General features: G+C 38.3%; 3 protein-coding genes across 3 annotated transcripts in view; all 3 read right to left on the minus strand.

Moving 5' to 3' along the window:
- Positions 1 to 27,753, minus strand: part of LOC134750990 (NADH dehydrogenase [ubiquinone] 1 beta subcomplex subunit 3) — a 519,415-nt gene that overhangs the window by 162,413 nt on the left and 329,249 nt on the right. The gene's annotated exons all lie outside the window — the stretch shown is intronic.
- LOC134750951 (DNA ligase 1) lies at positions 631 to 27,395 on the minus strand. Its single transcript, XM_063686233.1, has 18 exons — positions 26,935 to 27,395; positions 18,557 to 18,703; positions 18,108 to 18,339; positions 17,233 to 17,412; positions 16,229 to 16,391; positions 16,047 to 16,138; positions 15,079 to 15,282; positions 14,408 to 14,492; positions 13,602 to 13,737; positions 13,058 to 13,248; positions 12,044 to 12,190; positions 10,792 to 10,912; positions 8,757 to 8,919; positions 6,866 to 7,029; positions 4,770 to 5,011; positions 3,057 to 3,203; positions 1,345 to 1,520; positions 631 to 1,128 (listed from the first exon to the last, which is right to left on the minus strand). The coding sequence occupies exons 1-17, from the start codon at positions 27,160 to 27,162 to the stop codon at positions 1,388 to 1,390; spliced, it is 2,775 nt and encodes a 924-aa protein (XP_063542303.1). The 5' UTR covers positions 27,163 to 27,395; the 3' UTR covers positions 631 to 1,128; positions 1,345 to 1,387.
- Positions 22,530 to 23,633, minus strand: LOC134750984 (uncharacterized). The gene has a single exon (XM_063686288.1). It carries the CDS (start codon positions 23,602 to 23,604, stop codon positions 22,948 to 22,950), a length of 657 nt encoding a protein of 218 aa, XP_063542358.1. The 5' UTR covers positions 23,605 to 23,633; the 3' UTR covers positions 22,530 to 22,947.

A 27,753-nucleotide genomic window follows, 5' to 3' on the forward strand; every position in this document is an offset into this window, starting at 1 on the left:
GTTGCTGACTGTACACAATAGCAAAGAGGATATAATAAGAAGAGCGGTACTGTCATAGTATATTTTGTAACCGCTGTAAATTCACTGCCATCTATCGACATACTTTAAAACTAAAAATGAAGATTTATAAAAATACGTTAAAATGTATTTAAATATGGATAAATGACTTTATTATTTGCATTAATTATTTTTATATGATTTTGACCCATGTTCTTTCACTGATATGCGTTAAAATTATAAATAACAAACGAAACAGTCAACGCCCTCTATACGAGAGTAGGCCAAAACTAGTGGCGCCATCTGATCGAGAATCAAATTTTCGTGATTTTCGAGGCACGTTTTTTCCTTAGACTGTATCCATCTATTACGGAGTTATATCTATCTTTGACAATATTTAGTAGCTTGCCTAAAGAGGCAGATAGCGGAATTTCGGAATCGCGTTTCCCGGCAGGTCCTCTGTAAACAAACCGCCTTGATGCATCTATGTCATATTTTATTATCTCTGAAAACTTGTCAAAAACCTGTTAAAGGTACAGTATGCATAAGTTACTCTATGGTTTCCGACAACTATCCGGTGATACGTTGCATCTCAATTTTTTTGTTTAAGATAAACATGACATCAAGATAATGATAATGGTATGATCTACATACTCCACACTCCACATAAGGGTGGTATTCCACATGGGAATTTCTTTGTCCAATGTGTATTTTGTCTCACATTTTGCTTAATGAGAGAGTCTGACGCAATGACATTGGACAGATGGAATACCACCCAAGTTCTGTAAAATCTTAGCGTTCTTTCTAACTTTGAACCTGTGAGGGTCATTCTCGAAGAATATGTTTGCGGTTTCGTCTAATTGTCACGACATTTTTCATACATTTTGTATGACAAAATATAATATAAAGATTAAATATATTAATGATTTAATCTTAATTTAATTTTATATTTTTTTGTGGATATTTGAAATGTGTTGATTATTTTTATATTGTTTTATTCTATTTTACTTTATTGATGATTATTATTTTAATGAATTGTAGAATTTGACATGTAAAATTTGTAATTTTATGAATAAAGGAATATATATATGGGTCCCGGCAATTAGACCGCAGACATTATTTGAGAATGACCTCTTCTTCTTTGGCCAACCCTCTTCCCAGCTCATCTGGGGTCGGGTCTCCTGGTACGTTTGCGCCAGAGAGCTCTTTTCTGGGTTGTTTGCGTAGTTAGGCTGTCCTGGTTCATCTCTTTTTTGTACTTTGGTCCACCAAGTAGCGGGGGGTCTACCTCGTCCTCTGGGTCGGTTTGGTATGTTCAGGACCTTTTTATTATTATTTGAGAATGACCGATAAATAAATATTTAGGAACCACTAATAAACTACATCCAGTCTAGTAGAAGTCGTCAAAGTTGACAGGTTTGCTGGTGGAGTTCTTGACCTGGTCTTGTGAGAGGTACATCTGTGCGATCTGCTGCGCCGACGTCGCCTGCTCCGGTGTCTTGTCGTCGCGCACGCGGATAAATCTGGGGATAGGGAGTATGAATAGAACATGTAATAGAATAAGAATAATTCATTTATTAATGGCAAACTACATCTCATACAAACGTATTACAAAAAAGTATATTTAAAACAAAAAGTATATATAGTTTCCCAGGTAGCAAAGTGACGTCAGCGACGTCATAATGGCGTCATAATTACGTATACATGCTGTTAGGGTCATACGAAATGGTCCCGCCTCAGCATAATGCTAACCTTAAAGTCAGCGCTGGTTTTCCGGCGAGACCATTTATGGGCCACAAACGCAAGTCGCAACCGTACAACACGGCCATATCTATCACCGAACGCGTCCACTTTGCGCTTTGCGGTGGCGATCAGCGCCATCTAACCTGCGCCTGCGCTAAAATGTCATGATGACTTATAAGGCCATGCCGCACAAGTGAACGTTACTCGTTAGAGCGTTTTCACATTGTCCGATCCGATATCGCATATCGGATGCGACCACAAAAAAAGTAAAAAATTAACAACCGTTATGCTCCTAAAAATAATGACTATACTTTTAGCAAAGACACATTAATGGGGTTAGCAACTGTCAAAGGTTTGCAGAGATGGCGCCATCATAGCTTGCCCCTTTTTCTATGAGATTTGGCTTAAAGGGCTGGCATCCAGGGCATTAAAAAAAACAAAAATTTGACACATTTCTAGGGATTGACAGGGCAAGCTATGCTGGCGCCATCTGCTAATTATTTCGACCGGTCAACCCCATTAACACGCGTAAAGTCTAAGGCAATTACGTGTTTCGAATTTGACAGGTAAACGAGATGGCGCTGTACAGCTTCATAGATTTTGCCAGTAACTCTGATTGTCAAAAGTTGACGTTTAACCATTCAATGACCGCAAAACAGATGGCGCAGTACAGAGCCATCTGTTTTGAATGTCAATCTAAGGGGCGCGTTTTTTCTTACACTTTACCTCTCTATTACAATCAATTCACTTTGCATTTAGGAAAGTTAATTAGCTCCATGTTTTAGCCGATTAAATTGTTATTTGGGCAGAAGAGTCCCCATTAACTATCCTATGGTGACGAAACTTACCTGGGGAAGAGCAATGACACGCCCCTTTCTGGGTCGACGAGACCCATGGCTACTCGATGCGCCGGGGACAGAGACGTCAGAGACAGTTCGGCGCACACTTACGCGGGGGCGAACCATACCTACCATCGTCGACACAGTTGATAATCAGTAGTAGTAGTCGTCTTTTAAAACTGCAACTTGAGCTCTTCGAATATGCTATGTCTTTTTAGTCTGTGGCACTGTTGCCACAGAGTAGAATTTTACATCTTTTTAAACTGCAACTTGAGCTCCTCGGATATGCTGTCTTTTTGGTCTGTGGCACTGTTGCCACAGAGTAGAATTTTACATCTTTTTAAACTGCAACTTGAGCTCCTCGAAAATGCGGTGTCTTTTTAGTCTGTGGCACGGTTGCCTTGATCTAGTGTTCAATAAGCTTATTGCAATGACATGACTGCCACTGGTCAGATATGTATTTTTGTTAGAAGTTACCTAGGGAAACGCAATGACACGCCTCTCTCAGGATCCACGAGACCCATCGCTGCCCGATGCGCCGGTGACAGAGACAGGTCGGCGCAGCGTATCTCCCACACACACGCGGGCGCGAACCATGCGTCTGCCGCATGAGAGGTATCGTATCTGAAAAAAAAAAAAAGTGCATTTTCAAATCTTAACTATTATGGCAGCTTCGAAGCCGCAAGAACTACATACATCGTACGAGTAGCTGGCGCTGAAACATACTTATAAATGGTGAAACTATAGGGGCCCAGAGGGGCACCAGTTTGACTGAGAGGTTATAAGCACAGGCCCCCAACGAATTTAAATAGTTACACGAGTGGTACACGCACGTTTTATTCCCTTGCTTCCACTTACTTCCTCGCAAGTACCTAAACCATATGGTAATGTGCACAAATTACGTATGCAAGCAGCAGAGGATCTGTAAGCACATGCTCCTCCAGCGTCTTCGTATCTGCAGATTTTCATCAGAGAAGCCAGTGCCGATCTTGCAAAGGGCCTGAGGGCCTACCGCGAAAACCGAAATTGGCAAGTTGCTGGGACTCCAGTGAAGGCGTAATTAGAGTAACAGAGAAAGACGTCCGCAATTTGCGAACTTCGATTTTCGCGGTTATAGCCCATGGATGCTATAGCGGCTGCTATGGTCGCAGCAGCCCAATGAGGGCTACCGCATTTAATTTTGCCGCTAGGGGCGCTAGTGTAAATGGAGGTCTTTCAAAATGCATAGAAATTTTGGGGGTTTCAAGCTTTTTCATCGGGAATTTTCACTCCTTATTCATAATTTGTGGTAAATCTTTGTCCATCTTTGATTAATAATGGTAAACAATAGATCTAGCTCAATAAATGTTAGTGGTTTAAAAAAAGTGCAAACTAAAATATATGCACATGTTGAAAAAATGGCACATTTAGACGTTACAAATACTTTTGTGTATATTAGAACGTATTGATTTTATAAAAATAAGCTTAGAAGAATTTTGAGACCTGTTTTTCTGGACCTACATCTACAGTGGCGCCACCTGGTGAACACAAAAACAGTAGCCCTCATAGCAAGCCTCCGTACGGAAGTCTTTTAACTGGCACCAAAGATAGATATAACTCCGTAATAGATGGATACAGTCTAAGGAAAAAACGTGCCTCAAAAATCCCTAAAATTTGATTCTCGATCAGATGGCGCCACTAGTTTTGGCCTACTCTCGTATAAAGGGCGTTGACGGTTTCGTTTGTTATTTAACAATTTTAACGCATATCAGTGAAAGAACATGGGTCAAAATCATAAAAATAATAAATGCAAATAAAAATAAAAAACATTTATCTATATTTAAATACATTTTATCGTATTTTTATAAATCTTCATTTTAAGTTTTAAAGTGTGTCGATAGATGGCAGTGAATTTACTGGGGTTACAAAATTTACTATGACAGTACCGCTCTAGTATAAGTTACTCTATGCTGGCACTGATAAGTTGATAACACAGAGTAGAATTATACGTCTTTTGAAACTGCAACTTGAGCTCTTCAAATGTGCGGTGTCTTTTTAGTCTGTGGCACTGTTGCCACAGAGTAGCAAATTTAGTAGTAATTGCGGCTACGCGTGATCTCGCGCTCGCTAAACATGAATCTTAGATGATTATGTTAGAGTAATCTAACTATATGCGTGAAGCGCCAAGCGATAAAGATAGATCACACTCACCTATAATAATTCCTCGGCGTCTCAATCACATGTTCCTCCAGCGTCTTAGTAAGCGTCTGTAGATCCTCATCAGAGAAGCCAGTTCCTATCTTGCAGAGTGCCTGGTATTCCTCGCTGCTGTTATCGTAACAAGCCAATAGGAAGCCTCCGTAGACGCCGCGCCGCTTGCCGCGACCGTGGTAACCGCCTATTACCACCACGTCGATGGTATCGCCTACGCCTTCTAGGTAGTCTTTCTTTAGCTGAAAACAATAACGTTTTTTTAGGGTTCCGTACCCAAAGGGTAAAAACGGGACCCTATTACTAAGACTCCTCTGTCCGTCTGTCTGTCACCAGGCTGTATCTCGTCAACCGTGATAGCTAGACAGTTGAAATCTTCACAGATGATGTATTTCTGTTGCCGCTATAACAACAAAGATAGATATAACTCCGTAATAGATGGATACAGTCTAAGGAAAAAACGTGCCTCGAAAATCACGAAAATTTGATTCTCGATCAGATGTCGCTACTACCTTTGGCCTACTCTCGTATAGAGGGCGTTGACGGTTTCGTTTGTTATTTAACAATTTTAACGCATATCAGTGAAAGAACATGGGTCAAAATAATAAAAATAATTAATGCAAATTTTCGAGGCACGTTTTTTCCTTAGACTGTATCCATCTATTACGGAGTTAATCTTTGCATTCCTCGATTAAATAACAACAAGCGACATACATAGAAGAATCAACACATAGGTGCAACAAAATAGTATTTTTTACTCGATACATTTCTGATTAAATATAGTTTTTGATACCATTTTATCGCCACCTAAACTTGCAAGATTTGACTTAAATAAACGAAGTAACAAACAAATTTAAATAAAACCTTGTAAAAACAATAAATACAAAAAAGCAGGCAGGCAGGGCTGAAAATGAGATGCGTTTTGAACTCATTTTCGTATTTTTTATCACTTTGTCCGGACTACTAGCGCCATCTATGCCATTTGGATTGAACTATTTTACTTATGCTACCCGTTACTAGAGGGCGTTAGTGGTCGACGTTTTACGATTTATTCTATGCAAAAATCAGTTTAATTATTCGTTGCATTTTACGTCTTTTAAAACTGCAACTAGCTCTTCGAGAATACGGTGTCTTTTTAGTTTGTGGCACTAAACAACTATATTTGCTACAAAGTAGCCACCTAAACTTGCAAGATTTGACTTAAATAAACGAAGTAACAAACAAATTTAAATAAACACTTGTAAAAATAATAAATACTGAAACAGGGCTGAAAATGAGATGCACTTTGGAACTTATTTTCGCATTTTTCATTACTTTATTAGGACTACTAGCGCCATCTATGCTATTTGGATTGAACTATTTCACTTATGCTACCCGTTACTAGAGGGCGTTAGTGGTCGACGACGACGGATTACTTGGGTATTTTTGTGACTTATTTATTCAGTGCAAAAATCAGTTTAATAGGGAATATTACGCCAAACTATGCGCAGGTGGCGTCACCACAATATCAGTCAGTCTTTCGCGAAACAAGAAAATCAAAATTTCGTTATCTAACATCTCTGTCACTTGCATATTCGAGCGATAAAGAGGCAGATAGCGAAATTTCGGATTCGTGTTTCCCGGTAGATCCTCTGTAAAGAAACCGCCTTGATGCATAAATGTCATATTTTATTATCTCCGAAAACTTGTCAAAAACCTGTTAAAGGTACAGTATGTATAAGCAAGTATAAATTCGTCGCAGTTGAATGCTCACCGCGATCCTGCGCCGCCCCTTTAAAGACGGAGGTGACACTCGTTGGGTCTTTAGACGGTAGTAGAATCCTCGTCCTTTAGTCCGTCATACCCGTCTCGCTCCCCTCGAGACGGGATGCGTGAAGGCATTTTCCCAACGTAAAAAAAAAGTGTATAAGTTACTCCATGGTTTACTGAAAAGGCTAGTACTGCACTCTGGTGGCAGAACATTGCAGTAATATCCCCTATTATTCGTTGCATTTTACGTCTTTTAAAACTGCAACTCTAGCTCTTCGAGAATGCGGTGTCTTTTTAGTCTATGGCACTGTTACCACAGAGTAGCGTCTTACGTTTTTAAAGCCTACCTTCAGCCAGTTGTGGCTTCTCCTAGCGATGTCGTATCTAGCATGGTCTCCCTCTAGGGTCTTCACCATGAGCCCCTCGCAGCTGCCTTTCACCGCGTCGTCCAGGAACTGCTGTACCTCATCCATGGAACTGCAGTCTTTGGCCGTTGCGAATTGCCATTCACCTGAGAAGAAAAAAAATGGAGAACGTTTTTTATATTACTAAAACCATAGTGTAACTTATACTAGAGCGGTACTGTCATAGTAAATTTTGTAACCCCAGTAAATTCACTGCCATCTGTCGACACACTTTAAAACAAAAAATGAAGATTTATAAAAATACGATAAAATGCATTTAAATACGGATAAATGATTTTTTTTATTTGCATTAATTATTTTTATGATTCTGACCCATGTTCTTTCACTGATATGCGTTAAAATTGTTAAATAACAAACGAAACCGTCAACGCCATCTATACGACAGTAGGCCAAAGCTAGTAGCGCCCTCTGAACGAGAATCAAATTTTCTTGATTTCCGAGGCTCGTTTTTTCCTTAGACTGTATCATAGAGTAACTTATACTAGAGCGGTACTGTCATAGTAAATTTTGTAACCCCAATAAATTCACTGCCATCTGTCGACACACTTTAAAACTAAAAATGAAGATTTATAATAATACGATAAAATGTTTTTAAATATAGATAAATGATTTTTTTTATTTGCATTCATTATTTTTATGATTTTGACCCATGTTCTTTCAGTGATATGCGTTAAAATTGTTAAATAACAAACGAAACCGTCAACGCCATCTATACGACTGTAGGCCAAAACTAGTAGCGCCCTCTGAACGAGAATCAAATTTTCTTGATTTTCGAGGCACGTTTTTTCCTTAGACTGTATCCATCTATTACGGAGTTATATCTATCTTTGACTGTATCCATCTATTACGGAGTTATATCTATCTTTGTTAAAACTCATTGAATAATTTTTGGAAACACATTACTGCTAGCGACATCTAGTGGCGAGTAACTGTGTTAAAGTTGGACTTAACTACCTCTGCAGACTTGTGGTGAGAGTATTGAAGTGCCACCATAAACGTTTCAACGGCCTTCTAGCCCAATCGGTAGTGATCCTACGACGCAACGGGTATGTATTTGTGTGTTCATCACGAATATTTACGAGCATTGACGACACGGATGTAGTAAAGGTAGGGTGACTGCTATAGTTATTGGCCACTACATAGTAATTGGCCACTCCTAAGAAATCAGATAAAAACAAGCCAACAGAAGTGTTGTTATTAAGAGTGGCCAATTACTACGTAGTGGTCAATAACGATAGCAGTCACCCTACTCGGGAGAGGAAGACAAAGTCACACACGGGGATCAGAACCAGTTTTTTGCAAAAACTTCGAAATAACCATATATTTCGAACTATTTAATACTCCAAATTTAGGACTCAGTTGTGTTTTTAGGTAACGACTTCGTATTATTAGATTGCCCAATTAGAAATAAAATAATAGGAGATATTACTGCAATGTTCTGCCACCAGAGTGCAGCACTAGCCTTTTTAGTAAACCATAGAGTAACTTATACATCCTGTACCTTTATCAGGTTTGTGACAAGTTTTCAGAGATAATAATATATGACATTGGTGCATCAAGGCGGTTTGTTTACCGGGAAACGCGAGTCCGAAATTTCGCTATCTGCCTCTTTATCGCTCGAATATGCAAGTGACAGTTTTCTACAGACACGATTTTCTTGTTTCGCGGTAGACCCTCAGATTATGGTAGTGGCGCCCCCTACGCCGAGTGTCGCGTAATATTCCCTATTAACAAATAACGAAAAAATACCGGTTTCGTTCCCATACAAAAAATACCGGTATCCGATCCCTGGTCACACAATATAATATCATACCTTCGACCTCGTTAAAGTTTTCTCTCAGCAATTTTCTCCTCTCTTCCAGCGGCTCTCTGACCAGAGCGCGCCCGTTTAGATAGAGCAGGTCGAAGACGAACACACACACTTGCACTTTGATTTCGGCTGATGAGGCGTCCTTGCGTTTACGAGTAGATAGGATCTGTGGAGATACGGTTCGTACAGATAAAAAGTTTTTGGCAAAAATTTCATTTTTGGTACAAGCTTTTATCGCTAACTGTACTTCTCTTTCCACAGGCAACTAATCATCGAAACAATTCTAAAAATCCCAAATACAATTAGGTTGCGTTGTTTTATCACAGAGTTCTTATGGCCACCTCCTGTCTCCATCATCAGATCAGCTCGATGGTACCATAATATTGCATTGTCACCCGACTTACATATGATCGCACTTAAACTATCGTGAGACATATTTCAAAATATTTATCAGTACGGTTTTTACTCACTATTATTTTTAGTCGCTTTTTGCGACATGTTTCGGATTTTTATTGGGAATCCATCCTCAGGCACGAGTGTCCGCGGCGGTTGTACGTCGTGCACTCAACCGCCGCGGACACTCGTGCCTGAGGATGAATTCCCAAAGAATCCGAAACATGTCGCAAAAAGCGACTAAAAATAATAGTGAGTAAAAACCGTACTGATAAATATTTTGACTTACATATGTATGCAAATTTTCAGCTTCATTGGAAGTCGGGAAGTGGGTCAAATTTAACTTGCAAGATTTGACCCGTACATACATAGTTACATAACTACATACATATTTACTTAGATGGGTACATTGCAAGTTTAATAAAAGCTTGTAAAAAGAGAAAGTTAAGTGTGCCGGGATTTTACTTCTTTTGTATGTCTTTGTTGCAAAAAAAGCCAGAGCAGAGGTTCAAATTGTAATCAAAACAATAGTATATTCAAAGATAGATATAACTCCGTGATAGATGGATACAGTCTAATGAAAAAACGTACCTCGAAAATCACGAATATTTGATTCTCGATCAGAGGGCGCCACTAGTTTTGGCCTAGTCTCGTATAGAGGTCGTTGACGGTTTCATTTGTTATTTATAATTTTAACGCATATCAGTGAAAGACCATGGGTCAAAATCATATAAAAATAATTAATGCAAATAAAAAAATAATTTATCCATATTTAAATACATTTTAACGTATTTTTATAAATCTTCATTTTTAGTTTTAAAGTATGTCGATAGATGGCAGTGAATTTACAGTGGTTACAAAATTTACTATGACAGTACCGCTCTATCTAATTATATCCTCATTGGTATATTACATTAGGGTAATCAAGCAAGTAAATGTCAGATCACATGTAATTGTTGGCCGAAGCGAGGTCGAAGACAACTAAAATGGGATCATGTTTAGTTATTTTTTTTAAAACGAGTCACTCACGTATTGTTGAGTCGATTTGCTCGACATGTTTCGATCCAATTTACGAGACCTGAGATCATGTTTATTTTCGACTTAATAATACGTGAGTGACCAGTTTTAAAATAATTTAATATGTTTGAGTCTCACGAGAGTTTTATAGTCATGTTTTGTTATTTACTGTCCGAGGTGATTATAGTATTATTAGTTAGATATTTGGCTTCAAGCATGAATTTTAACTCATAAAAAGTTTTCGATCTATAACAACCCATAATCATATTTCCCGTCAAATCACTCTTTATATTTCTAAGTATTTGTATTAGTCATTTTCAACCAAAAGGGTATTTATTGTAGGTTGTTAATAAGGCGCTATTTCCACACAGCTTCAATTTGAAATCAACCTTATCGACAACCGACAATGTGGTACCTTTTCGCACTTAAACTATCGTGAGACATATTTAAAAATATTTATCAGTACGGTTTTTACTCACTATTATTTTTAGTCGCCTTTTGCGACATGTTTCGGATTCTTTGGGAATCCATCCTCAGGCACGAGTGTCCGCGGCGGTTGTACGTCGTTCACGAACCGTACTGATAAATATTTTGTGGTACATTTTGGTTGAAAACGTCACATTAGTACCTGGAAAGGCAGAATCTGCTTGTTGACCGTGTCATAGGCGACGGCCTCGCAATCTAACACGCAGCTCGACACCTCTGCTTTTAGCAGTGAAGGAAGCCGCTGTAGGATATCTGGGTATTTCCTGTAAACAATAAGTTGTTACATATAGTTGGTCAAGCAAATCTTGTCAGTAGAAAAAGGCGAGAAAATCACATTTTCTATAGGACGATAACCCTTCGCGCCTACATTTTTAGGGTTCCGTACCCAAAGGGTAAAAACGGGACCCTATTACTAAGACTCCGCTCTCTGTCTGTCACCAGGCTGTATCTCACGAACCGTGACAGCTAGACAGTTGAAATTTTCACAGATGATGTATTTCTGTTGCCGCTATAACAACAAATACTAAAAACAGAATAATATAAATATTTAAGTGGGGCTCCCATACAACAAACGTGATTTGTTGCCGTTTTTTTTACGTAATGGTACGGAACCCTTCGTGTGCGAGCCCGACTCGCACTTGGCGGGTTTTTTTAATTTGCCGCCTTTTTCTACTGACAAGATTTGCTTGACTATAGTTACACTCCTGAGAAATGTTATGACATACAAAAAACAAAGAAACAATGTTCTTTGTAATTTTGATAGTCTGTTAGAAAAGAATGGAGTCATGGAATGTATTGGGCCCCATACATCAGAATCAGAATTAGAAAAATATTTATTGCCACAAAAATTAATACCTACAAATATAATTTTTAAATACTAGAATAGGTACAATTTAATTAGAAATTTTTAAATACATTTAATAGGTAGGTACATACATGAATGATTGGGCAATGGGCTCCAATCTCAGCATATGCGAAGTACTCCAAGCAAAGGGCCTAGCGCTGGTTTTCAAACTGGACCCTTGAGATCAACAAATTACCGTGCTGGATGGCTAGGCTTAACAATTCGTACATTCCACGACTCTTCTGTTTCCGCACAGACTCTATTTTATGACCCAATTAGAACTATATGACAATAATAACCGGATTTTTATACTTATACCTATACTTATTCAACAGATTGACAGTTGGGCCAAAATAGCCACTAGATGACATCCCCAGTGTAGTGGCAGAGGCAGACCGAGAAAGAGATGGCGGGACGACTTGGATGCGTTCCAGCGGGATTGGCAGGATCTTGCTCAGCACAGGGCGGATTTAGGACACACACATTGGCTAATAAATAAAAAATACTTATTAAATTCATCATCATCTCCGTCCTCTCCAATTTTACTTACGTAGTGTTGTTCTCCTGATTCCGACTGAATATCGATGCAGTCTGCAAATCCGCAGATTCCTTTCCATCTTTTTCTACCTTCGGAACGTGGATCTGCGCGCGTTCGCCGTCGTATTTGTACTCGCAGGTGAACCGGGTGCCTTCGAATCTGAAGAACAAAAATATATGGTATAATACTCGAATTGTAATACACCCTAGGATGGAAATTAGGTTACACTATCTTTAACTATAGGCCATAAGGAACAGATCATTAGATTTTTGCTTTTCTTTCTAAGTCATCAATCATTATCGTTCGCTTGCTCTTGTCCCATTCATTTGGGATCGTCGCATCATTTTTTTTCTTCCACACCTCTCTTTTAATCATCTCATCATTCACCTGATTTATTTTGATATCATCTCTAACACGGTTCGTGCAATTTTTTTCTTGGTTTAACTTTTCTCTTACATCCCTTTTTCTGCCTGTGTATGACTCGATACCTAAAGTTTTAAAGCCCGCTCTGATCTCTATTTTGGAATTTGTTTAGTTTATTAAGTTAGTTAGATTTCTGGATAAACATATGGCTCTGCACTCGAGATACATAGTGAAATTTAAAAATACTTCATGTACCCCTTTAGCGATCTCGAGAAAGCGAAAGGGAATAATTTGTTACTGAGAGAGTGAAATAGATCTCTTCATGGACATCCATAGTAGGCTGCGCAAGCACAGTACACTATACTTTAGGTCTTCAAACTACTTGAATACAGGATTGCTCTACATATGACTCTACACTCGAGATGCTTGTTGTAGGGAGCACCAGTGGCCCGTTTATCAAAAGCTTGTAGCTTGTAATACAAGTGATAGTCCCTTTTTGACAGCTTTTGTTAGAAAGGGACTTCCACTTGTATTACACTCGAGATGCTTGTTAAGAAGGTAAATTACTTACTGGTTTAGCACTTCATGGGCTTCTTTAGCGATCGCTCAAAAGAAAGCAAGAGAGAAGTTAGAGTTACTGAGAGAGTGAGACCGATTGCTTACCGATTAAGCACCTCATGGACTCCTTTAGTAGGGTGTGCGAGCATAGGTTTGAGCGGAATACCCGGCGTCAACTTGCAGTGTTGTGGGAGCGCCTTTACCCCGTGTTCGAGTAGTACTGGGATGATCATTTCGTAGTTCGGGCATTCGCAGTAGGTGGTTTTGATTATGAGGGCCTGCTCATCGACTATGGCCTGAAAATAAAATTTAACATGTAAGCGACTGGATTTTGTGAAAATTTCTGCAAGTGGTAAAGCGATCAGTTGGTATACGAGTAGACCTCTTACTAGACTATTTTTTTAAACCAGATAGATTATCGCAGATTAAACAACGGAACTGCTAATGTAGTATCCGGGATATACCAAAAAACACGGAATTTAGAAGAGACACGCTAATTACAGTTCAGACGTCACTAAAATAAGATTATACCAGCGTATTTTATCCAGACATTATACGCATTTTGACGAGTTAAGTCAATGATGTATTAAGCAACAACAAGCATTTTCTTTGGAGCTTGCTTTAAAGATCTGTTATTAGGGAATCGAACCTTGAACTCCGCGGCCGACAGTCCCTGGCTCGCGTCGAGGACATCTGACCCGGGCGGAGACGTGGCAGTAGCTTGTGCGAGCGCTTGTAGCACTGACTGCTCGGCCAGACCAATGCGGAGTTTGCCTTCCAGCGATCTATACACAAGTCATTTTTAATGATCAATAAGTCTGGCGATGTCTCTGTCTCTTAAGGCTTGATTTCCTCCTACGCTGACATCGGTCGCTGACGTCGGTAGCGTACGAATAAACACAATGTTCTATGGGCCCCCGCACAGCGACGCTGACGTCCGCGGCAGATTTTTCTTCCGACGGTACGCTCGACCAACGTCAGCGTAGGAGGAATACAGGCCTTATCTAGTCCAAACGTGCAATCCACTGCGCGAGAAGGTATTCTCTTGAATGAAACACATGGGTATGATACTTATGATTTAAAATTTTCGGGTTATAATAAACTAGCGACCCGCTCCGGCTTCGCGCGGATAGTTCAACCAATTTACACAAAACCTTAACAAATTATACACCTAAACCTTCCTCTTGAATCACTCTATCTTTTAAAAAACCCGCATCAAATCCGTTGCGTAGTTTTAAAGATCTAAGCATACATAGGGACAGACATACAGCGGAAAGAGACTTTGTTTTATACTATGTTGTGATGATGAGTGGTGCGCATGGTCACTTTTTCTTTAGTATATGACTTTTTTCCGTTTATAATCTCTTTAAAATAAGGAGTGAGGACATCGGGACAAATGAGAGATACCAAAAAATAAACACGACTTATGTAAAATATAATAAAATAAACGAATACCTTATTAAGTATCGGGATTCAGAAAAGCGGCACGCGACGTACAGCGATTGAATCTTGCCTATTTTCTTATTAACTGAGGCCTGCCCTGCAAACAGTAAAAGCCAGTGTGAGAAAAAAAAACACTAAAACTAATAAAAAGGACGGAATACGGAAATAGTGTTTTTTTTTCAGTTGCTCGATTTGAAACAGTTCTCATTGTCTGAGCTGACAGTTAGCAAACCTACATATGTAAATGGCACTCCATTTCACTACATGACAGGTTACAGTCATTGTTAAGTAAACTTTATTTACTTTTTAAAACCATATATTTACAGTATTTACGTACTATTTAAGTGTATTATGATTGTTATAATTTTGGATATTTTTGAAGGAAATAAATATTATCTTATCTTATCTTATTTTTAACAAAAAACTAACTCACTCATTCCAGCTATTTCCTTCAAAGCATTGAACGTGATTGAACGCAGACCTAGTTTTTAAAGGTGGTGGTGTGAACGTAGTTCTCTGTGTAGATCTGACTTGTTCTGCCACGGCACTGAGGCCTCCACTTTTTTCAGATAGGTAAACCTACTTAGGATGGACTTACGGAGTACAGGGTGGTTGAGAAGGCAGTGCCGATGCATATAGCCCGAGAAATTGTGTCTAAAACGCGTTTAAGGCTTGTGTCTTACCAGTCATTCCAGCAATATCTTTAAGAGCATTAAAAACTGCTCTTGTTTTTAAAGGTGGTGGTGTGAACATGGTTCTCTGTGTAGACCTGGCTTGTTCTGCCACGGCCCCTAGGTCTCCAGTTTTTTGAGCTGCTGCCTTCATCTGGGCTAAAGTACGGCCGGTGGACTGGCCTATGGCTTTCATTAGGTACGTTTCTGCTATGCCTGGAATATTAAGAAGTACGAATATTTAAAAATATATACTTTAACGGAGATTTTATTATTAATAATCTTATAATAAGTATTTTTTTACAAATGTTGTGATCTAGAAAATCATAGTTTTACTATTTGTTATTCGAGTCTACTGTATTATTTTTAGACGTAATTTAGCAAAAGAGTAAGCCTTAAAAAAGTCGGACTCGCGCACGAAGGGTTCCGTACCATTACGCAAAAAACGGCAAAAAAATTACGTTTGTTGTATGGGAGCCCCACTTAAATATTTATTTTATTCTGTTTTTAGTATTTGTTGTTATAGCGGCAACAGAAATACATCATCTGTGAAAATTTCAACTGTCTAGCTATCACGGTTCATGAGATACAGCTTGGTGACAGACAGACGGACACCGGAGTCTTAGTAATAGGGTCCCATTTTTACCCTTTGAGTACGGAACCCTAAAAAAGACTAAGTTGATACATGTATATAGCTAAAGGCCTAGCGGAGGGAAGGAAGGTCACACATTGTATGATTTTTGATCTCATCTCTCCCTGATACCCCCAGATCTTCAGTCTGTAAGTGGAGGTTGGATTCTTTCTTCTAACCTGCCGGGCTAGCACATGATTGGCGCGAGAGTATCTCGCCGCGACATAGACTACCCGACCCCCTTTAATTCATACAGTTAGTAAAAGACGGGTAGTCTAGCGGCGAGATACTGTCGCGCCAATCATGTGCTCGGCCTACTGACACTATGTTTATATGCTTTACAACTTACCCAGCTCCAAGCTATGATAAGCCGGCGCGATTTGATTCAGACACAGATACACACTTGGCAGCAAGTCTTCCGGAGTTAACACTATCACTGACCTGAAATAGAAAACACAGTGAGTGAAAAGCGAACTTCATTTGTATTTGAAGTTAGCACATCTTCCTCGCTGGTTGCTTCGAGTAACTTACCTCAAGTAGTTACTCAGTATCTCTACAATTTTGAGCCGTGCTGATATAGCTTCTATGGCTTCAAGTGTCTTGGCCAGAGCTAAGTATGGGACTGGTTGGTTCGGCGCCCAACAGGCGTCGTTGATTGGGTGGTATTTAGACTTTGTGGGGTCGTATTCGGTTTCTGTAATAGAGAAAGTGGGTTATAAGGGTGGATAAACTTTTTTGTGTTGTTATCCTGTCTAGGAGGGCCTAGCAAAGACGCAATCTTTGATAGAAAGCGACAACATCAACATAAATAATGTATGTAAATGTTGTTTGGCGGTTGTCAATGTACTATTGTTATATTGGCTAGCCCCCTCTGGACACAATAGTGACACAGTTTTTTAGAAGAAATTTTGTAATCACGTTTTACTAATATAAATGGCCCATTTTGGAAATGGATTATAACTACAACAAAAATAAATGTATGCTCACAAATTAAGTGGAAAAAAATCACTTTCTTGGGTGGGACTTGAACCCACGACCACTGGATCACTAGTACAGTGCTCTGCCATCTGAGCTACGGAGACCGTACCCAATACACCGAATATTTCCACCATATATGAGCCATAGGGAGGCTCTAGCGACCAGTGCCGGCCCGAGTGCTTGATCAGGGTAGAGCGAAATCGGGTTTTGGCGCCCTTCATTGACCCAAAAGCAAAACGAACCGTATTTTGGGCCCGCGTCACACTTGCGTCTTTTAAAACTTATTTTTTTTTCTCATTTGCCATTATGGCGCCCCCCTTGCCATCCGGCGCCTAGAGCGGCCGCTCCACTCGCTCTACCCTAGACCCGGCCCTGCTAGTGACATCTACCGTAAGAGTCTTACGCTTCTTAAACGGGTACCGGAGTTCCAAGTCGTATTGGAAATTCACCAGTAACCACGGGCTATCCCATACTTAATTAATTTTGTATCAAGCAGAAACGTCTGCGAATTTAGGGATAGTAGGGATTAGTAGGATTTGCTGTTATACATTACATACCTGGAACCAGTCCACTTTCTTTTTCCTTCTTAACGCTAGCTTCCTTCTTGACCTCTTTGGCCTTTTTCTCTGGAGTTTTGTCCTTCCCGTTCTCTTTAAGAGGTGACTTCTCTTTTTTTATGGACTGACTCTCGGGCGACGGATATTTCTCTTTTTTTATTACCTTTTTAGCAATATAATCTGTAATCAATCAATTTATTTCACAATTTTTTCAACACAGGTACATAAATAAATGATTAAACCTACAATGTTTATGATTATGAATAAATTTATTTGCTGTAAGAAACTTTAACTTTGATTATTAACTGGTATACGGACCCTAATGGCGTACGTGATTGCCTGCCGAACACTGGAACCGGAAACAGGGGTTCGGTTTTTAGGGTTCCGTACCCAAAGGGTAAAAACGGGACCCTATTACTAAGACTCCGCTGTCCGTCCGTCTGTCACCAGGCTGTATCTCATTAACCGTGATAGCTAGACAGTTGAAATTTTCACAGATGGTGTATTTCTGTTGCCGCTATAACAACAAATACTAAAAACAGAATAAAATGAATATTTAACCACCCATACAACAAACGTGATTTTTTGCCGCTCGATTTCGTGCGCGAGTCCGACTCGCACTTGGCCGTTTTTTTTCTAATTTCAGCCGAAACATGATTTTTATGCTGAACCCTAATCTTCAGATGGACACTGTCAATAATACAATTTCTGGGTGGCCAAATTATTAGAAAGTCAAGTTCACAGTGACCAGTTGAAGGCATACTTTCTAATTAATAAGGAGTGATTTGATTGGTTACGAGCATCGCTAGGCCGGTGGACAATGATACATAATTATGCTGTATTCTTAACGCGAACAATCTATACCAGAAACTTACCATTTTTGCCCTCCTTCTTTCCTTTAGCCTTCTTACTCTTTGGTGACTGGTAAGTCTTCGCATTCCCACTCTTCTTTATTTCTATCTCCTTCTCTGGGGACTGCACTGGGGATGTTTCCGTTGAATTCGAATTCGATTTCTTGGGTGATATTTCAGGTGATTTCTCAGGTGATTTAATAGGTTCAGATTCACTTTCTGAACTTTCTATTCGTTGTCTTTTGACCTTCTTTTTCTAGAAAAACATTGTGATATTTAATAGTCAAAAACATATAATACTGAGAATATACTTAAGGGGATCCCATGCCCCAATGACCTTTGATCTGAATCCCTGTATATCAATTTTTACACCCTGTATATCAAGTCTTAGTACTCTTAGTTGCCCAATGATAAATGATATTTGATTTTCAAACTTTTCATTTTAATAGGTTAAGGAAAAAACAAACACGTACTGTTACAGATGTTGGCGGACTCTCTTTCTTTGGAGACTGGGATTCACTGCTGCTGGTGTCCAACCTCTGCCTTTTTGAGGACCGCTTAGCTTTTCCATTTTGGACTGGTGACGGTTCTTTCATTTCTGCATCTTCAAGAGATGTGTCCTGTAAAATTAAGAAGAACAAAAAATTTATCTGACTGTTGATAAAAATAGGGTCATTGTGCTAGTTTCCGTCCAGCTCTAGTTTTCATATAAACCTACTCTGCTGTCTCTGCCACACAAATTTGGCCTTATAGCATTCCTAATGTCTAGACAATAGATAATAAATAATAAAAATAAAAAAATAAAAAAGCCTTTTATTTCTGGGATGAAACTTAATCTAAATTTTTCTAAATGTCTAATATCTAATGATCACTCCAGAACCCTCCTAAGAGGTATAGGCCTCTTCCAGAATCTGCCATTTTCTTCGGTCTTGGGCCTCCCATATCCAGTTGGCCCCCACTGTTTTAATTATGTCGTCCGACCATCGTGCCAATGGCCGTCTTCTCTTCCTCTTTCCGTCTGGACCTTTCCAGGCCGTTGTGTGAAAAGTCCACCTCTCGTCTTGGAGTCTGGCAACATGGCCAGCCCATCTCCATTTTTGTTTCTGGGCCTGGCTTAGTGCATCTATAAGCTTAGTTTTTTCTCGGATTATGGAATGTCTGATCTTGTAAATTTTTCTTATTTTAAGTATACTCCGTTCCATGCCCCTTTGGCATGAAACTATGGTCCTTTTGGCCTTTGAAGTGAATTTCCATGTTTGGCATGCATAGATCATTGTTGGGAGTATGCACATATCCATTACCTTCTTCTTAAGCTTGATAGGTAGGTCGCTTTTTAGAGTTTCTTTTAGACTCCAGTACTTATTCCAGGTGTTTTTAGTTCTTCTCTCAATTTCCTGTTCGTTTGCATTTGGGTTGAAGCTTACTTGTTTTCCCAGGTATATGTATTGGTCGACATACTCTATATTTTCATTTTTTATAGTTATCTGATTTTTGTTGCTATTTGACATAACTTTAGTTTTGCTATAATTCATTTCAAGTCCAACTTTTTTGCTCTCTATGTTCAATGTGTTCATCATATATTCTAAGTCTTTACTACTTCTTGCAAACAGGGCCAGATCATCCGCAAATCTTAGATGTGTCAGGTTTTTTCCTCCAATATTTATGCCAAGTGATTTCCAATCTAGCTGTCTGAAAACTGATTCTAGCACGGCTATAAAAATTTTTGGGGATAGTGGGTCTCCCTGCCTTAAATAAATAAATAAAGCCTTTATTACTGACTTATTTTTAACAATAAAAAAACATCTTTATATATATATTTCACTTATTCTAATTTGTGTTTCTGACATCCGGGACGTTTTCATTGTCAGTCTGCCCTTTGGCAAAGGCCTCCCCTAGAGTTTGCCATAACTCCCTGTTCATGGCTTTCCTTCTCCATAATGGTCCAGCTATTCCTCTAATTTCGTCCTCCCATCTTTTCTTTTGTCTTCCTTTTCTCCTTTTCCCATCACGGGGGTACCAGACAGTGATATCTTTGGACCATTTGTCTTTCCGGCTACGAATCGTGTGCCCAATCCATTTCCATTTTAATTTCTTTACTGTATATGTGACATCAACTACTCCTGTTAATTTTCTGATATGTGTTAGTTTAACTTTGTCTTTCAGTTTGATGTTCAGCATACTTCTCTCCATTCTATTTTGGCACACTTTCAGAGCTTTCCTTTGTTTTTCCGTTAGGGCCCACGTTTGGCACCCGTACGTAAGGCATGGCAATATACACGTATTAAAAACCTTTTTTTTATCTTCCATAGTGAATTTTGGGTTCTTCATTACTTCTTTAAGCGACCAGTACCTTTTCCATGAGTTACTTATTCTTGTATCTATTTCCTTTTGGATTTGATCTTCTGGTGAAATTATTTGTCCTAAGTATGTGTATTGATCTACATATTCTATTGTGTTGTTGTTAAGTTGTATAGGTTTTTGTAATCCATTAGTCATTAATTTGGTCTTTCCAGAGTTCATTGTGAGGCCCACTTGTTCACTTGCCTCTGCTAACTGCTGAACCATAACTTGTAGGATTTCTGGTGTTTCACTCAATAGAATCAAGTCATCTGCAAATCTCAAGTGGTTTAGTTTTTCACCATTTATGTTTAAACCATAAGCATCCCAGTCCAACTTCCTAAATATGTGCTCCAACACAGCCGAGAACAACTTGGGCGAAAGTGGGTCTCCTTGTCTGACGCCTTTCTTTATGTTGAATTCCTTTCCTACCATTTCTGTTTTTATCTTAGCTGTGGAGTTCTTATAAATTTCTTTAATTATCCTTATGTATTTTGGTGAAACACCTTGACATCTCAGGGCTTCCCAAATGTGCTTATGTTTTAGGGAATCGAAGGCTTTATTATAATCTATGTACGCCAAATAGTATGTCTTGCCATATTCATTGCTTTTCTCTATAGTTTGCCTAATGGTATGAATATGGTCAATGGTAGAGTAGTCGCTTCGAAATCCCGCCTGCTCTTTCGGTTGGTTCTCTTCTAGTGTGTTGCCGATTCTGTTAAGGATAATCTTCGAGAATACTTTATACAGATTAGACGTTAAACATATTGGTCTGTAATTATTTATATCATCTTTGTCACCTTTTTTGTGAAGCAGTACAATTGTTGATGTTGACCACTGTTTAGGTATTATCTCCTTTTCTAGAAATTCATTAAATATGCTCGTTATGATTTTAGCGATGGCCTCTAAACTTCCTTTAATGATTTCATTCAGTATATTATCTTCGCCTGGGGCTTTGCAATTTTTCTGGGACAGGATTGCTTTTTCTACTTCACTTACTAATATAACCGGGATTATTCCTTCTTCTTTTGAGAAGCCTTGTCGCTCATCGTTGCTTTCTGTGTCATTGTATAGGTCTTTATAAAATTGTGTTGCTCGTTCAGTAATGTGACTTCTATTTGTTATTCTTTTCCCTGTTGCCTGGCTTTTAATATTAGGTATCCACGGAGTGGTTTCTCTCAGCTCTTTCAGGGCTTTTTTGATTCCTCCGGTTTTTTCTACATGATGTTGGATTATTCTCCTTCTTAGTTCTTTCCTATGATTTCGAATTTTTCCAGATATTTGTTTGCTAATTTCCTGTATATGTTTCCTATTTCCTTTCTTGTTTTCTAAGAGTAATTTTCTGTCTTCAATTAGTTTTCTTGCTTCCTTTCCTATTTTATCCTTTTGTGTTTTCGAGCAAATAATTTTTTCCGATATGTTTTTGAGCTCTTCCTCTACTAAATTATATTTTTGCTGGGTATCCATTGAGTTGTTTATTTTTGAAGAGAGGTTTTCTTTTAATGTGGTGAGTAGTTCCTCTGGCAGTGGCATAGGAATTAGGTTTGGTCTCTTGTTCTTCTTAATATGTTTTCGATTGTTTTTAGGTTGCTCTTTATAGATTTTACTTCTTACCATGCGGTGGTTGGTATTAAAATTTAGTTGGTTGATTGTATCAACGTCGGCAACGTGTTGAGGTTTGTTTGTAAGTATGAAATCTATTTCATTTCTAACTTCTCCATTAGGAGATATCCACGTCCATTTTTTATTTTTAGATTTTTTGAAGAAGCTATTCATTATTTTAAGATTATTTGCTTGAGCTAGGTCTACTAGTCGTTGTCCGTTGTTGTTTCTCTTTCCTGTGCCAAAGAGCCCAAGCACGTTCCCATCACTTACTCTTCTTTCTCCTATTTGGCTGTTGAAATCTCCCATTAGGAATATTGTTTTGTAAGTTTTTTCTAGTGTTAATTCCAGTTGGTCATAAAATGAATTTTTTGCTTCTTCTGTGTCAACTTCTGTAGGGGCATATATTTGTATAATTGATAGTGGATCCATACCAGGTATGTGTATATTAAGTTGTGCGATTCTGTCTGACACTCCGACAAAATCTTGAATATATTCTCTGTAACATTTTTTCACAAGGAAGCCCACTCCATACATTCCTGGTATAATGCCTATATGGTAGAAGATGTAATTTTCATATTCCTGTATTTGCTCACCTATTCTTCTTACTTCACTTAGCCCAATTATATCCCAATTTATTAGGTTTAAGGAATAATCTAATTCTACCAGTGATTCGTCCGTTCTTAGGGTTCTCGTGTTAAGTGTTGCTATGTTGATATATTCTCTTTTCGATTTGGGTTTCGTCGAGTTCTTTACATTTAGTTCTATTTCTTCTAGGGGGTGGTGGTCATAATCCCCACGGGGACCAGCCGGGTTGGGGAATGTTAAGTTGTTGTGTTTGTGTTTTAGTTTTGGTTCTTTCTCCCGGATGCCTGTTAATTGTTATTGCTTTGTGTTCGAACGCATAAGAGCATAAGCATCTACTTTATTTTTTTTTGCTTGGTTGTTTTTTCTCAAGTGCTTCGGTTGGATTCTCTGAGCTCCCTTGAGCATTATTTGGAGATTGGGTGGGAGATCGCTTCCTTTTTTCTTTAGGAGTTTCGTTTCCACTCGGAACATCCTTTACAATAAGTTTGTCATATCGGATGTACGCTTTCTTTCCATTCTCTAGTTCTTGTTTCATTTTTTCTTTCAGCTCCTTTCTCCTCATAAGAATCTCTTTTGGAAAGTCTTCAGTAGCATAGATGTTGTCATGGAACTGCTTGTTGTTCTTAAGAACTTCGATTTTCCTCCATGTTAATGTTACTGTCACTAGTATTGGTCTTGGTCTGTCTCCTTTCTTCCCAAGTCTTTGTGCTTTACTGATTTCCCAGATATCCCATTTTTCCATACTTGCGTTTTCACTTAGTTTATTCAATGTTTCTACAACCAGTTGTAATAGATCGTTGTTGGATGTCTCGACTTCACTAACTTTATGAAGTATGAGGTTATTTTTCCTATTCTCCTTCTCTAATATATGGACTTTCGTCTTTAATGTTCCTACTTCTTCCTTGAGTTTTTCGTTCTCTTCTCGAAGAGGCTTCAATTTTTCATCCATAGTAGTAGATAAAGTTTCTGATAATGTTTTTGTTTGGATTTTCATCTCTTCCCTCAGTTTTAGAAAAAGCGTTTCCATCTGTGCGTCCATATTTCCCATTTCCGCAATTAACCAGTTTTTATTAAATAGTAGTTTATAATATTGTCTTCGGTTACCGCGATAGTTACTCATGAAATAAAACTATGAAAACGGATTATATCGCGTATATTGAATTTATAATACATCCCGACGTTTCGAACTCTTTACAGCGTTCGTGGTCAACGGGTGACCCGTTGACCACGAACGCTGTAAAGAGTTCGAAACGTCGGGATGTATTATAAATTCAATATACGCGATATAATCCGTTTTCATAGTTTTATTTCAAATAGTAGTTTATTTTTCCTGTGGCAATATCTTTTTCTGCGCTTTTTGTTTCTCTAGTCTAGCAACACTGGAGTGTCAATGTCATATGTCACTGTCGGAAGTGCGTTAAATCTTGCACAACTACAAGTGTATAAGTAGCTACGTTTATTTTCGTCACGTTTAAAGCACTTTTTGATCACTTTTTCGGCAGAACAGTCTGTATTTCATTACACAATATGTGGCGATCGATGTTTAGCACTGATTTTTGCTACGTGTGGCGTAATTTGTCGAGAAAAAACTACTTTTCACTAATTTATTCGCGGACAGAATTTACAACGGTGTTTCTTTGACAGCTGCAACCGGATAGAGCCTTCCCTGCCTTACCCCTCTCTTAATGGGAAATGATGGGCCAATTTTGTCAAGTTGTATTTTGCTGGTACTATTCATGTAAATCTTTTTAATTACTGCTATGTAGGTGTTGTGAACTTGTTGGTTTTCTAGTGTTTCCCAAATGGCTGAATGTAGTATGGTGTCAAAAGCCTTCTTGTAATCAATATAGGCTATATAAAGTGGTGTGTTGAATTCTTGGTGTTTTTCTATGATTTGTTCCAACGAGTGTATGTGGTCTACTGTTGAAAAACCCCGTCTGAAGCCCGCTTGTTCAAGTGGTTGGTGTCTATCTAGGATGGTGCTTATTCTTTTTTCTATAACTGATGAAAAGAGTTTGTATAGGATGGGCATTAAACTTATCGGTCTATAATTGTTAACATCGTTAGGATTCCCTTTTTTGTAAAGCAGTATTATGTTTGATTCTGACCATTGACTTGGAATCTCTATAGTTTTCAATATAAGGTTAAATAGGAATGTCAGTGGAGTACACAGGAGAGACTCTGCGGCTTTTATGGCTTCGTTGCTCAGGTTGTCTGGGCCTGGGCTTTTGTCAAGTTTCAGAAGTTGGATGGCCTTTGATACTTCGTTCTTCGTGATATTTTCTAATTCATCTTGTTGTTGTATGTAGTTGTTTTGCAGAGTTGTATGATCTTGGCTTGTACTTATATTTGTGTTCTCATATTCTTTTGTGTTATATAAATCTTTGTAGAATGCTGTGGCTACGTCCAAGACTTCTTTGCGGTTATGAGCTGTTGTTTGCTGGTTTGCTAAACTTTTAATCCAGGTTTTGTGTGTTTGTAATTGTTTATAAGCCTTTTTTAAGCTGCTTGTTTGGGTGAGATGCTTTTCTAGTATTCTAAGTTTATAGTTCTTGTAGTCGTTTTTGATACATTTATTTGTTATTTTGTATAACGCCCTAAGCTCGTTTTTCATGGACCGTGATTTTGGTTTCGTTTTTTGTAATTGCTGTCTGCGGGACAACAGTGCTTTTGTTCGTTCTGACAGAGCCAGGTTTTCTTGAGATTCCTGACTTGGTCGTTCAATTTGTTGTATGCTGGAGTATATTGCGTTTGTTAGGCTATCATAGTATGTTTGTACAGTGTTGTTTCCTTTGTGGTCTGGGGCAAGAAGGTCCGGTATGTATTTAGAAAGGTTCAATTTGTATTTCTCTATATTCTCTGTTTTACATAGTGTTGATTTGATGTTTATTTTGCTGTTGAACTGGGATCTGCTCTTTCTAGTAGAATGAATGTTGATAGTAGACCTGACCATCTTGTGGTCCGATGGGTAGTTTATGTTTAGGACTTCAACATTTTGGAACATTTTTGGTTGGTTTGTTAATATGTAGTCTATCTCGTTCTTTATTTTTCCATTTGGTGAGCACCAGGTCCATTTGCGATTTGGTCTTTTTTTGAAGTATGTATTCATAATTGACAGTTGATTCTCAAATGCAAATTCCACCAGTTTCTCACCTCTTGCATTTCTTGTTCCATACCCATTGTTTTTTATTATCTTTCTCTCTTATAGATACAGACAATAGATGTCTACATAAAAAACCGGCCAAGTGCCAGTCGGACTCACCAACCGAGGGTTCCGTACTTTTTAGTATTTGTTGTTATAGTGGCAACTCTCTGTTACTTAAATTTACCTGTTCCAAATGATTGATTTTAATTTGTCAAGTAGTGGTTTCAACTTGCGGGTCAAATATCTCGGCCATTTTTGATTTTAGAGAATAGTTTTTCCTACAAAACATGCTTATTTTAGCTTATTCTCTACGATAACACAATAAAAAATAGGTGTCATAATAACATCACTCCAATGAAAATTTTTCTGTGTCGGCACCCCCTTTGCTTTAGTCCAACCGCTACTCCGTCAAGTGGAAGAAAACTAGAGCTTGACGGAAACTAGCGCAATGACCCTATTATTCGAAGTTACTCCCATGATTGGGAGAAAGATAACTTGAAATTTTTAAAACATTTTAGACAGACTTATTAATACACTTGCCAAACAGTAAATTTGCTTTCTTGTCAATCAGGTAAATAAAAATTTAGATATAAAGTGCTTCACATATCTTACTTCATTCAGAATCATAAATCATAAAGGTATAACCACATTTAGTAAGAGCCTTACTGCACTAACTATGAACATTTTTTATTATTTATTTATTTAAAGTTTACCAACAGATACAACACTACAGATAAAAGACAAAAGTACATTTTTTTTTAATTATAAACTGATCGGCGATTGGCCCTAGTCACACCTGATGGAAAGTGAAGACAGGGCCTAAGATGGAGCTCACCGGTTCAGTAACAGCCTATTCACTCTTGTTTTAAAGAGACCGAGCTCATATTGATCAGTGAATAAGTGTCTATGCAATTGTAGGTAAACACGATATGTGTTAATACTTAATATATATTAAATTAATTAAGACCTAAAGTATACAGTAATATAACACACTTCTAGTTTTTTGGGATCTAAGTTAGGATGCCAGTTAGGACTTATGTAAAGCAATTGGGCTTGGGTATTGGTAATAGGTGCACTTATTGATAAACGGTTACGTTCGAGTGAAAAGCATATTTGTCTAAATAATTTGCAAACCCTAAACTTTGTGTAAAGCAAGAAAGTATATTTATTCTAACTTACATTTTCAGGTTGTTCCTTTTTAATTTCGGCGTCTTTTTTTGGTGTGATTTTAAAGAATGACATAATACTTTTCTGAGCCATGTTTCTTACTTGTAAAGTGTCTATGCTAGGAAATAAGAGGCTTCTAGGCTTTGAACTCTGAAGACATCTAACTGATGGACGAACTAATCTATTAGCACCGGTTACAACTAATTTACACGGTAAAAATAATTTATTAAAGCAATTCATATATTAACATTGCACTACAGTATTGTAATGAATACATTATTCGATTTATTCACGTTAGAAAACGATAAAATCAGTAACGAATTCTAGCACTTTTACTATTATAACCAAACTTTTGACTGTCAAAATGTAAACAAAGTTACAGAAATTCAATACGCTATTTAATATTCTAATGCGTTCAAATAAGAATGAAATTGCTTTAACCTTGTAATGACGTAGAACTGAGACAAAACAAAAGGCGCGAAATCGAACACACGCCACTACTACGCATCGCGCGATCGTAAGGCGGAGTGTAGACTAACTACTGTCCTATATTATATAGCCTGTCAAACAAGTTTGTCAGTAAAAAAGGCGCGAACTTCAAATTTTCTATGGGACAATAGCCCTTCGCGCCTACATTTTAAAAATTTGCCGCTCTTTTCTACTGACGGAAATGGTTTGACCAAAGAATATAGTAGGAGTAGAAAGGAGAAAGAAACACCCTTATTCAACCTGTAAATTTTTGTATTTTCTAAACAAACACCTTCAGCCCTCTTCACACTCGCGCACGAATCGGGGCGCGAAGCCGCGAACGCGAGTGTGGAGTTTAGTTCG

The sequence above is a fragment of the Cydia strobilella genome, chromosome 21 (genome assembly GCF_947568885.1).
Source record: "Cydia strobilella chromosome 21, ilCydStro3.1, whole genome shotgun sequence".
In the NCBI taxonomy this organism is placed as follows: Eukaryota; Metazoa; Arthropoda; class Insecta; order Lepidoptera; family Tortricidae; genus Cydia; species Cydia strobilella.

Bases quoted from the DNA above. Each gene is read 5' to 3' on its own strand.
- LOC134750951 (XM_063686233.1), bottom strand. From the start codon at position 27,162: ATGAATTGCTTTAATAAATTATTTTTACCGTGTAAATTAGTTGTAACC. The intron at 18,704-26,934 runs GTAAGTTAGAAT...TTAATTTTACAG, and splicing joins AAAAGGAACAACCTGAAAAT to GACACATCTCTTGAAGATGC. The intron at 18,340-18,556 runs GTACGTGTTTGT...ATGTTTTTCTAG, and splicing joins GTCCGCCAACATCTGTAACA to AAAAAGAAGGTCAAAAGACA.
- LOC134750984 (XM_063686288.1), bottom strand. From the start codon at position 23,604: ATGAAAATCCAAACAAAAACATTATCAGAAACTTTATCTACTACTATG.